General features: G+C 41.5%; 1 protein-coding gene across 1 annotated transcript in view; it reads left to right on the forward strand.

Annotated features, from left to right (window-relative positions):
• Positions 1-13423, forward strand: part of nrxn2b (neurexin 2b) — a 619828-nt gene that overhangs the window by 264792 nt on the left and 341613 nt on the right. Inside the window, 1 exon segment of the mRNA XM_034136360.1 lies at positions 7020-7321. Within this exon segment, the coding sequence (XP_033992251.1) occupies positions 7020-7321 (302 nt within the window).

Here is a 13423-nt window from a genome sequence, read left to right on the forward strand (position 1 = left end):
AATAAGCTTAATTGAGGTATACATCAAAATGTGTTTCAGATAAGCTAATCTTAAAATATATTTAACTTTATCCAACCAAACTACCATCGATCTCATACGATACAAATATTGTCCATGAATCCTAAACTCTTTTTTCAACTTCTTTTATGTGTAACTATGATACTTTTTTTGGTTCCAAAGCTTTCGTCCCACCAAATGCTTTAAGGCTCACGAGGTAAAAAGAAGGCAAGAGAGATGTTCTCATACATTACCTCAATGTGGACACCTCATTTGATATTGACAATGCCTTGGAAGAAAAAGAAACACTGTGAATGTCGTGATGGATAGCTAACAAGCACCTCTTCAGCAAATGAGCTAGGTAAATTATTGCTACTTCATTACAGGGTTGCAATCAGTCTACAGATCGATTCATACAGTAATGACCAGCTGTGCTTAGAGGATTGGTGATGGGAACAATGCTCCTTTATTTCAGCAGTGGGTCTACAATGCATAGATCCATAGATAAATCCAACATGTATCCATACATCTAATTAGATAGTCTCAAAGGGCAGGTCACGGCTGGAAAATGTATAGGGGAAAATATACTTTAATAGCAAATAGCTTCTAATCACATCTACAAATACATAATGACAACAACACCTACATATTTTAACTCCTGCAGTTTTTGTTAAGCATGCATGCAATCTGTTGCTAGTTTAGAGATAATCCAACACAGTAAACTGCAGGTTTTTAGACACTGTTCTTTGCCAGGGGAATAAATCACTGGCTTTTTTGCTAAGCAAAGCTGACAGTTCGTAATATACAGAATGTATGAGAGAGACAAATAAGGTAAAATCCATGAGGAGTAATATATAAAGCTGGGAGGGGGCACAGAGATTTGAGCAATCTATCAATCATCCCCACTCAGCAGTTTCTCTGCACCACCCTTTCACATTAGAGCTCACCCCACTTTTCATCAAATCTGCATTGCATCTAGCTTCTTGGCTTTCCCTTTTATTTTTTGGCTTTTATTCTTTCTTTGTCTTCTTAAGATGAATTTCTGTCCTTTAGTTTGCAAACATGGGGTATATGTGGGTATACAGGGATATGTAATGTGTGTTATCATTTCCTAGTACTTGAGTTTATTCATATTTCTATTGACTTGTTTGTTAAGTTCCTTTTTGTGTGCAATGTGTTTTTTACTCTGGCCAAGCATTTAATAGGCAACAAAGCATGTTCCCTATCAGTTCTTAGGCCTTTACATATGGCTCGGAGCTAGCACAGGACCCGGCGGGCCGGTCTGACTTATGAAGCAGCATCAAAGCTTTCATATACATCCCATACATCTCCCACCAAACTCTCTCTCATCTCACTGTTGAATCGTTTCTCTTAAGCTGTCTGATACTCTCTCTGCGGGGTGGGTGGCACTCGTCGGAAACTAATATTGTGTGTGTGTGTGTGTGTGTGTGTGTGTGTGTGTGTGTGTGTGTGTGTGTGTGTGTGTGTGTGTGTGTGTGTGTGTGTGTGTGTGTGTGTGTGTGTGTGTGTGTGTGTGTGTGTGTGTGTGTGTGTGTGTGTGTGTGTGTGTGTGTGTGTGTGTGTGTGTGTGTGTGTGTGTGTGTGTGTGTGTGTGTGTGTGTGTGTGTGTGTGTGTGTGTGTGTGTGTGTGTGTGTGTGTGTGTGTGGTTAATGCGATGTGACGAGATGATTTGCCAGCATGCGGTGATCTAGGTTTTTAGATGTTTTTACACACTTGTCTTATTCCATTCTTTCTTTTTCTAATTCCCCTAAAACGACCTAATTACTCCCAATATATAATCCAATCGGCCAAAAAGCAGTATGTTAAGGTTCATTATGCGTTGACTAATGCACCACACAAGTTTGCATGGAGCCATTCATGCAGCTCATCTTATTAAACCTGCTCCCTCTCTCTCTCTCTCTCAGTCTGAGCTGAATCCAATTTAATAACGCATGCTGCACTGCACTTTTATTACTGTAATATCCACCAAAGAACAGCCGGAAATGGCACTTTCATGGCGCCATTGACAAACAAGTATTGTAATTGTGTTCACATGACACTACTGTATATCACCATTTATGAAGCTGTGTTTTTCCAGAGTGGGGACACTTGTTATTAATAACAATATATCACAATTCATTGCAGTTGCATGCGAGCTAGATAGCTTACCTATTGTCACATACTGATGCTTAAGGCTCCCAGTAAAGCTAAAGTTAATATTCAACTATAGACTGGTCCAAGTTAATAATGACATTGATCACGCTTGGGTTGAAGCTCCGTCCTCTTCCTCCCTTTCTCCTCCCCCTCACACTTGGAGAATAATGAACACCAGGGGCTGCACAGTACTTTCTGCTTGACATGACAAATGCGGCAAGTGCTTAGCTTTTGATGAGAGCATTATTGTGACAGAGTTAGCAGTTGAGGCTATCAAAGCAATGTTGTGAAACTTATATAGGCAAAGGGTCAGAAAGAAACTTCAGGTGTCGCTAACGGACACAAGAGTAGGGGATGCATCCTGAGGATAAGAATACTGATGGAAACATCTGGAACAAGTCAGTGTGGATGATGGCCAAGCATAGAGAAGCATGAGTCGAAGAGGGGACATTAGGCGTAAACTTAAAGTGAGATATGCACACAGCTCGGAATATACTTATTGTCCGGATAAACATAGTCTATTATTACAAGGTTTGATGTATTCCTGCCTGAATGATAGTAGTATAAGGCACATTATACCAAATAACATGAAACAGGTTTAAGGCCTGATGCAATCAAAGAAGAAGCAACTGAAAGTGTACATATGAGATTAAAGTGTGGCTTTAAGGGGCCTCAGCAGAGTCTGATATCAACAAGGTAGGATATTTCAAAGAAAGAGTGCACCATGGGGAAGGCATCTTGCTTTTTCTTTTTAACTCTGGGGACAGGCAGGAGCCCTGTATTCTTAGATCAGAGAGCACAGCTGGAATATCAAGTTTAAGGAGATCACATGGGTATGAAATGGTGTGCCAATTGACACTTTTGTAAGGCATCAGAAGTACCTTAAAGCCAGATCTGAGATGGATAGGGAGTCGGATCAGACTTTTGAGTGCCTGGAAAAGAAAGGGGTGATGTTGTACTGATGCTTTGGTAACAATCTTAATGTTTTCTTCAAGCAAAATCAGATGTCAGCTAGAGAGCAACACTTCAAAGCTGGGGTTTATGTTTAGATATTTCAAAAAGAGCTGCGCTAACAGTGCCACTATATGGCTGCTTAAACCCTCATCCATCCAAGCCAGCAGGACCTCCAACAATACTGTTTGTATCAGCAGAATAAGTTAGTCTGGGTTTACATTTCTGTCTTGTGTATTCACATTTTGGAAGCCACTGAACTTCTAAATGTGACGCATAGGAGAAGCAGCCTGGAGTGCTTGCGTCATGGAATACAGCTGGCGGATACATTCGGACGAATGATAAGCACTTCATTACTGAGTGATTAGTCATGAATCACATGATGGTTGGATCACTCAGTTTATGGAGAGTCTCCATAAACTGTTAGTTCAGGTTAATCTCGCCCCCCTCCGACGTAAGCGTGACGTATGCGGTTCTTGCCTCTAGACCAGGGGCCCTGGTCTAGAGGCACAAGCTCCGAACCGGCCCTGGAACCGCGTTGGTGTGAAAGGGGCAACATGCGGGGCCCCGCAGTCATCCGGTTCGACCTGACATGGCTGTGTGACTGACCCGAGCTTGCGCCTCATCGTTCTGATAGCCCCGCCCCTTCGCTCCAACCCCTCTTTCTCCCCATGTTCCTCCCCCCACATCTACAGGTGAAAATTACTTTAGCAACACATTCATCGCAAGAAGTGTAGCAAAAGTCAAGGCCGCAGATTCGTCGATTTATACTGCCACAGAGCAGATTCGTGAAGTTGTAATGACTGATTTGAGAGGTTGTAATAACCAAGTTGCAGTTGTAATGGAAAATATATTTTAAAAATATATATTTTTCTGCAAGTGAACATTTCATCACTAAGTTCATTTTTTTTCTACAAGCTACACAACTTTTGTTTTTCTTCTGTGACTTCAAATGTGGTTCACAGATACGTGGATATTTTTATACAAGTGTAAATGTATGCACACAAGCTCAGATTTCTTTTCTGCAAGTGCTCACATCAGGTTTTACACGCTCTCGCATTTTGCACCATATCTACCTTCATATCTGGCTACTAACTGCAATGAAATCAAATTCCAGAGGAGCTGAACATCTAATTAATAATAGAGATGCTATTACGGGTGGCTACATTTCAAATGAGTCATTTCTGTAATGTAGTCAGGGCCTTCTGTGAGGTTAATTGAGACCTTGACAGCACTTAAGTCTCTGCTGCGTGCGTGTGTGTCTTGTCTTACCTCTGGCTACAGCGTCGACTCTCGGGCTTCTATGGATAGAGATTTGATCTGAGTGAAAAGCGCACAAGGATAGTCCAAGTGTGTATGTGCCGGTAATCACAAAAGTGCTACCACGGGAGCGAGAGGATGAGATGGAGATGCAAAGTAGATGTAAAAGGAGAAACGGATGTACAGCAATGAGAGCATATTCAACAGAGCTTAAGTGTGTTCAGAGAAGGAAAGAAAAGAAGCATTTCTTGCATTAATTCACGTTTCTTGAAAGTCGAGGCTGCAGTGATCCTATTTTCTCTCCTGGGAAACTAGAAGAAAGGCCTTTCCAGTGTGGAAGAGCAGTAGTGACTTCCTGGGCAAAAGAGATACAGGGAATGACCTAACCCAAATGTTGGATAACACATTATTACATTCCTGGCTTGTCAATTAGTTTTCGTACCTCCTACATTTAAGTTCAAAAATCATATAAAGAATGAAGAATTTATGAAGGAACATTGTTGGCATCGTGACCAGACTGCCGCGTGCAACACTCCCTGATCCCCTCCAGCTTTATCTCCTCCTCTCAGCCTTCTATTCATTAAACAGACGTAAACAAAAGAAAGTTTCTTTGCATGCGGCTCCATCGCGCTGAGCCCATGGAAGCAATCACAAGCTGTTTGTTGCTTACCGTTAAACAGCCCATACTTTGGGAGGGGGGTCCAACTTAATACATAATTGAAAATGGTTGCTGTGGTCCATTTGCCACGCTTTTGTTCTTCCTACATCAGCATCGCAGGCACCGCCAGAAGGCTGCTCTTTGGGGATTTGCTTTGTCTTCCTCCGTCTCATTTTTCCTCTTCATCTCTTTCCTCTTCCTCCTTTGATGCCTTTTTTCGATAACAATTCACACTTCAGTTGAGATTGCTCTAAATGTCAATTTCAGCCAAAATGCTCTTTTAAGTAGCTGTCTCATTTCGTCCCTCACTTCCTCTTTTTTCCTCTACATGTGAAATGTTTTTTCTTTTATACAAGTGCATGCACCCATATTATGTGTCTACGTTTTCCTCAAAGGGAGCTACACCACTCCCTTTAATGTTCCAGAAGTATAGCAGTTAGTGTGTCATTTAACAAAGCACTCTTCTGCCTCTCACTTTTCCTTTGGCTTTACCTTTTCTTGTGACTTCCAGGCAGCAGTTTTTCCATTTCTTGGCGTTAATAAAATAGTGTAATCAACTTTTCCTCATGTAGGCTACCACACCTTGACCTTTCCATGGGCATATCTCAGTACAAAGTGCACAGCTATGACATGGACACACTATTATCCATCTCCACTATCCTCTCACCTCAGATTGCTCCTATGGCAAACTCACTCGCTCATGAAATTTGGCTTTCAATCTGTCTGCCAGCTGACCAGCCCCCCAAGCCCCCCCACCCACCCCTCCAGCTCCAGCCTCCCTCCCCGGGGAAATGCACTGAGGTCTAGGAGCTATCCTCCTGTAATGGAACTTCAGGATAAACTAGATTTGATGATCCACCCTATTGGTGGTTTGAGTTGACCCCCTCTCCTTCCTGATTCAGCCCTAAACCTCATTACCTGAGGCAGGATCTTCAATCTGGCCCCCCAGGGAAACAGAGGTGCGCAGGGGCAAATGAACACAGGAAGTAGAGTTTCACTTCATATCACAGTTCATGTTGGAAATGAATGATGAGTGTTGAAGAGTTATTCAAGAGTTGAGATATGCCATTCTTATGGGCATCTGTACCAACTATTTCAGCATTTGTTGTAACCACTCTTTGTATTATTTTATATAAATCGATATAACATTGGGGGTCATTACTATTGTACAAGACATGGGGAAATATATGATATGATCCAAATAATAAAATAAAAACAATACATAATACACTGTATGTAAATGTTATTATAGGAAACAATAAGGATAACTAGATAAAAGCTCATCTCATGCTCAGTGGCTCCAGTGTTCACACTCCTGTGATTGAGGTGTCCCTGCTGTGATTTTGTTGCAGTGGTACTTCATGTTGTGACAGCGGCAGGTGTTCCTTCGGTTCCTGACTGATGCACTGTGTCCTCCCCTGCTGCTGTTAGGCTTCTGTTTGACACATGTCCATTGTACGAACTCGCTGTTTTGACTGGTAGTATGTGAAGACGCTCCCTGCAGTGGAAAGAGGCCATATGCTGCAGACAGACTGACAGGCATTAGCAAAGTTGTCAACACCTATTCTTCCCTTTCTGTTGGACGTTCATGATCCCCCTGTTATTTGCTCTCTGTTTTCTCTCATACCATCTCAGGAGCTCTCGTACGGTTCTATTCTGTGCCTGTCATGTATTTGTTAAGTGAAAGAAGTGTTATTTTTGCCCTGTGAATTTCTCATGATGCGAACATTTCTTGCAAGCATTAGAGCCGTAGCAACAATTCATGTTGTAACACTGGAATTAATAACCACAGCTAATCGGTTTCATCTCAAAATATGTGACCCATGAGATCCTGTGAGCAATACCAGTGTTCAGAAGTTAATCTGCTCAGAGACCCTATTTGGCTTTTAATAGCTGGAATATGGCTTTTTAACACAACAAGACATAATATTGCTCTAATCCTGCATTCATAGAGTTTTACTTACCTTTCCTTTTCTTCCTCTCTTCTTTTTTCTCCAGGTAAGGAAGAGTCAGTAGCCACCTTCAAGGGCAACGAGTTCTTCTGCTACGACCTGTCGCTGACGCCCATCCAGAGCAGCACCGACGAGATCACGCTGTCCTTCCGCACGCTGCAGCGCAACGGCCTCATGCTGCACACCGGCAAATCGGCAGACTACGTGAACCTGTCCCTGAAGAGCGGCGCCGTTTGGCTGGTCATCAACCTGGGCTCGGGGGCGTTCGAGGCCCTGGTGGAGCCCGTCAACGGCAAGTTCAACGACAACACCTGGCACGATGTGCGCGTCACCCGCAACCTGCGCCAGGTAAACACTGCCCGTGTAATCCAGGGCCACCGCAGTTGGAGTGGTGCCTCTGTCCGCCACACAACTTATCTTTGCTGCTTCATTTGACTCTTCTTTACTCTCTTTTCTCTCTCACAGGGAGTGCTGGTCTCATCTTTCTTCTTCTTTGATTGCTAGCCATCTTAACACAACATTTTTCTGTTTCCAGGTTGATGTTGAACAGAAAGCTGGTGCTGTTTATGTCTGTCTTTAATTGGCTTCATGTTATTCTATAAAATAACCAAAGATCTATCTCACTTTCAATTCCAAAGGTCACTCAAAAGCAAATAATTGAAGATACAACACAGTGCAAGTGAAAATGATACTAAAATCCCAATCAGAGTGAGTAAATATGCATCATGTTGCGATCAAAGACAAATCTGCACATTTTACCCAGGACGTTGTTTTGTATTGTTATTAATGAGCAAGTGGGGAATGTGCTCTCCTCAGTATGTATGCACATAATGTACTCAGCTACACAAATGGAATGCACCCTAATATATCAAAGGTGACAATGCACTTACACCCTTTCTGAACAAATTACCTAACACATCTTCACAGACCTTTAGCTAATGGAAAACCAAAGAGCCCCAGCAACCTGCATGTCTGTGTGTGACTTGCAGTGTTCCTCTGCTTCTTCCAAGTTTAATTGTATACACTTACTAAGTACACACATACAGTACACACTCGGCATGTTTGAGACTCTTTGGATGCACCAGGTCATCAATTGGCAGTTGCAGATACCAGCAGTGAGATACAATCAATTTCACTTACACTTGCCGTGCTTACTTATCACATTTTTTGTAGTAATTCTAATTGGAATGAATGGCTTGTCAGACCTAATAACACAAATTGTAAGTTGCAGCAAATTCAAAAGGGCCTGATGTGAATGCATTAACACAAAGTTTAACTTCTTTGTGTGAGCCTGCAAAAACATCCTAAGAAAGAGGATGGGGGTGGGGGCTTTTCAAACTGTTGGAGCTTAAGAGACTAAAGAAGGAATACAAAGTGGTTTTTAATGTGAACTAAGTGCTGTTAAATTATAGGGTGAAATGTCCATGCCAACTAGACATCAGAATGTCTATCATAATGCAATAATATGAGATATTTCAGTGTGGTAACTGAATGCAGCATCACAGGGATCAACATGTTATGCTTTAGAGCTCGGTGTGATCAGCGGAGTGAGACTAGCTTAATGAGTTTGGGAGGCCAACACAGTTTTAAAGATTTACAGCAGGAGCCAACCCACCTACCAACTGCAGCATTAGCACAATAAGTAACACATGCACGTACATTGAGACACTATTATCTGCCTTGTCTGTCTACCCATCATATACCTATACATTTTTAACTAAATGATTCCTATCCTTTTTGATTAAATACAGCTTTGAACATAATTGTGTCTATGACGTGTATTGTTTAGAGCTTACATACAAGCACCTGTTGCTCACATAAAAACAGCAGGCACATCCTGTAGTGTTATGTTAATCTCACTTTGTCCTCGATCTTCATATGAAAACCTAATGTAGCTGAGTAGATATATAGCGCCAGCACTCAGTCCATGCCTTGAACTAGAACTAACTACGGTTTGAGCTTCCCAGCAATCTCCATTAACTCGCATAATAGCTTGAATCCTCAGTGGATCACTGTAATTGACATAACAGGTGGCCTAAGTGTTAAAGAGCTCTCTAGATTTACACCAGGCCATCCCCACCGAGAGGCAAAAGGACGGGGGTATCGATGATATTGACCACCTCTGACCCTGTGTTTACTGCCGCGCTGATACCTAGCTGATCAATAAATACGTGCATGCTTCACGCCAAGGCATTTAAGTGCATTCACTAAATAAGTGTATCGTCTTTTAGACAGTAAAATAAATGACTGTAAGTCTCTTTTTGGTTTTATATATATTTATATAAGTACATTTATGGTTAAAAAATCTTAATAGAAAATGCTTGTTATTGGTATTATTTAGTGTCACCAGGGGTGCAAGATGTTACATATTTTAACAACGATCAATAACACTTAAAATTAGACAACACTGTTTGGATCATCATTCAAACTGTATGCTGGTGCAAAATAAATGTTTACTGCATGTGTACATTACTGCACATTTCTAAACTTTAATTTACATTGAAAACATTGAACACAATATATTTCTCTGTAACATGATATTCTAAAAGCTGCAAATAGTGTCTATTACATTAGCAAGGCACCGTAAGCCTCATGCTTTATGACAAAGGTCAATCATATCTAGACTAAAGAACAATAGTTTGTTTCTGTATTTGTTTTACATAATCAAGAGATGCATATCATATTTTACATAATTTATACTCTGTGCATTTTATGCAAAAAATGTATTTTGTTGAATGACTGCAAAGAGTCAAAACGTACAAACGTCGCCTTTGAAAACACCTTGCATTAAAATGTACACTTCCATGTCAGTCTAACCAAAACTAACCAATATAAGCTGGGCAAAGAATGTATATAATGCTAGGCTGCTAAATTCAATTGTATCGTACTTTGCTAACAATTTGTCCACATTCTGTTTTCAGTGTACTATTAATTATCTAATTTACAAATGCTATGCAAGTCCATCCACACAAACACACCATTCTTGTTTTCCGCTGGTCTTCCCACTGGAGCTAACATGATATCTTGCATTACAAGTACCCCGCCATCTAAAAGACGAGCGTTAGATTCCAGCTGCGGCTATCGTAGTGGTCTCAACAGTCTCATCCACTCTCTGTCTGTTGTTCTTAATGGGTCTTGCAACGTCATACATATCTACAGCTGCATCAGTAAGCTCCAAAATAAGTAAAGCCTGTGAGCTCTCGCCAGCCAGTCTCCCTCACCCACTCTCTCCCCTCTCTCTCTGTGTGTATATTTTCCATCCTTTCTCCACAAAACCTATGAATTTGTCAGCTTTGTGTAGGATAAAATGAAGCAGACAGAATTAGGTGAGGTGATAGGGACTCTCCGCCAAGAGAGAGAAGAGAAGGGGGAGGAGGGGGGAGACATGCTGTATTCCTAACAGATGATCACAGCTTCAGAGCTCCCCTTGGTGGCATCTGGCAGTACTGCTCCAAGAGAGTGGCTAATCTCTACAGAGCACAGATGATAGGCAGGCAAGGACACACGCCTTGACCTCTCATCACTGCAACTCTCTCCCCACAATTCACACACATTGTACCCCGCCCAATGCACGTATTGGTTTGTAGAAGGAGCAAGGGATCCCTCACTCACATCCTCCCTCCATTTGACATACTGATCTACTGTCACAGACATCTTGTCGAGTTCAGCACTGATGACCATCGTCCTCTGGGAGGCAAAGGGCAAATGCAGAAAGGCGTAGGGAAAAGACAAAGATGGAATGTCAGGGTGTCTTGTGGTGGAAATGATATATGTATCTGATACACTGCACTAAAATAGAACACATTGTGGAAGTAGGTCAAATATATATATATATATAATTGTGCGATGAAATACAAGTCCGCATAAATCTAGCAGTTAAAGCAATCCAAGCACAATTCATACTTTAAATAAGAAACTCTCATTCTTCATTGTGCTGTATGGTCTGTGAGTATTGATTTTGGGATAACTTTTAGCTTTGACAACTAGAAATACCAGCCACAAGTCTATTGAGAGCACTTTGAACAGAAACTAAAACCACTGGCGCCTGTGTTATTATGTTCCTACCCATTACTGTCATTACAATATTTCAAAGTCAATCAATCACTTTGCGTGTGTGTGTGTATTGCAGAGAGCAGCAGAGCAAGTGCAGATCAGGTAGAGGCGGATGTTCTATGGGAGTCTTGATGAATGTCTGATAGTTAATGCATTGCCTTCAAACATTAGATTTGCATACAGGTTCTAATAGCATTGCCAGCAGAGAGATGGGGACATCAAATGAAAGACGTGAGAGCAGCCAGCAGATGTTTTTAGCAGCTTCCTCTCCTCATGCATAATCACTATTCCCATGGCATTACAAGTGCAACCAGCAAATAGAGCAACTGTTCATTGACTGGAACCCAGATTAGTTATGATGCGACATGGATGTAGAGTTACTGATGTAGTTCTAGTCAGTAGCAGGAGCAGAGTGCCATTAATTGGTGGACATCTTTTTTGTTGTTCACAGCTATGACTACTGCATAATGTGGTTAAACATTTGTAATCTGTCATTTACTATAGTGTAGCTTTTGTTATGGTATTTGTGTGACATTTACAGAATGTGGAACAAGTGTTTTTGTTCATGGCTTGTTCATATTATAGATATTCCATGGCGTCAAAATACTGATGGATATCGTGCTTCCAATTTACTGGATAGATAGAAATAAAACAATGTAAAGTAAGGCTAACTTTCCATGTAGACGATCACTGGAAACTGCATGGCCTCACAACACAGCGGCCTGTCTGCATGCTTAACAGGCACTAGCATCCCAACGGACACCGCAGGCAGCCAGAGGATACATGAGACACACACTGGCAGAGAAGAGGAAGTGCGCGCTTGTATGTCTGTATTTTTGTTTGTTCATCAGAGGAAGAGAGAGTGAGAGGATGATTGTGTGCACAACAGAGAGTGGGAAATGAAGTGCGGTGCTGCTATCTGAGACTAAAGGAATATCAGAGGAGTAGGAGGATGGGGGGAGCACTGAAAGAGAGACAGCGGTTTGTTTTACTAAGGGAAGAAAAAAACGGAAGCACGCTTTCTTTTGTATTCCCCAATGTCACTTTACAACCAGAAGATTCTACATCGACTGTGTCACAGAACTGGGCCAGAAGCTTAGCCAGCGTCAAAAGAGAGAGACCTCTGTCTGTCTTTTTTCTATTCCCTTTTTCTGTGTCACTGTCACCCTTTCCTCCCTTTTTTCTCTCACTTACAGTATAATTAGTCCTGATGTCTCTGGCTGTCCCTCTCCTTCTGTCTACCTTGATGTTCTTTACCCCAGCCATTCACATCTCCTTTCATATAAGTGGACCTTGGATGCAGCTATTAGATTGACTAATGGATCAAACTGATTTAGTAATGTCCGTGCTAAATGCATGTTCAGCCCCCGGCCCACGGTGTAGTTGGAGTAGGCAAGCTTTGATCTTCATCGGAATCAAGTTAGCAAAGGTCACGTTGAGAATTGCAACCATAATGTAGGAAGTGACCACTATGAACCATATTAGAATCCACTGGGGTATTTTCAGAGAAACTGGATATTCTTTTATTTTTTTGGGGACAATACAGCCTCAAAAATCTATAAAGAAAGAAGCATATGGATGTTTTGCCCTATCCTAGATTGATTTTAAAACACTACTGATTCAACCTCAATAGGAAAACCTTCATATCTGCAATCCCCTAATAGGGCATGTTAGTGCTTTAGCTATCTTGCAACCACAGCAGGGCTTCACTTTCCTTGAATAAGCAAAAACAAGGAAGTTAGTAAGCATGAGTAACACAAGTATCGACAGCAGCAGTGTCCAGGAGGAAGGAGATACTTTCAAAGTTTGGACCATTGTGAATCCACAGGCAGCATGCGGTTGTTTACACTCAAGCACACCCTTATAGTCAATAATGGTTAATACAACGTAATGCACACAAACTTTATAAGCACTACACAAGATACAATCCAATAAGGCAATTCAGCTGAGCAAGCACGCACGAACACGCCCCATCAAATTCCAAACTTCCTCTGGCCTCCATGCATGTCTGCCATACATAATATAAATTGCTGCGAGCTAACTGTATGTGTTCATATTCAACACACAACACAGCTCCTACGCTGCGCCTGAATACACCCTTTCTTCTACAATATGGTCGTTTTATAGAGAAACAAGCCAAGTCAAGGGATTGAAAACCTTTGATAAAAAACCACCAAAAGTGGACAATGCTGTGACAACACACTTGTGTCATGACCGCAACATTAATCAGGTAGACTTTATTTAATATTTACATTTATTAGTTTATTAAGGTGTTCCACATGAGGTGTGATCTTCTAAAGACATCATCCCTTTTAAAAAAGATGACTTTCCAAATGTACCGTAGTGTTTTAAGCCCTTCATTCATCATCCAGTAACTGACATGTTGTAATCCCTGTT

The sequence above is a fragment of the Trematomus bernacchii genome, unplaced genomic scaffold, assembly GCF_902827165.1.
Source record: "Trematomus bernacchii unplaced genomic scaffold, fTreBer1.1, whole genome shotgun sequence".
NCBI lineage: Eukaryota > Metazoa > Chordata > Actinopteri > Perciformes > Nototheniidae > Trematomus > Trematomus bernacchii.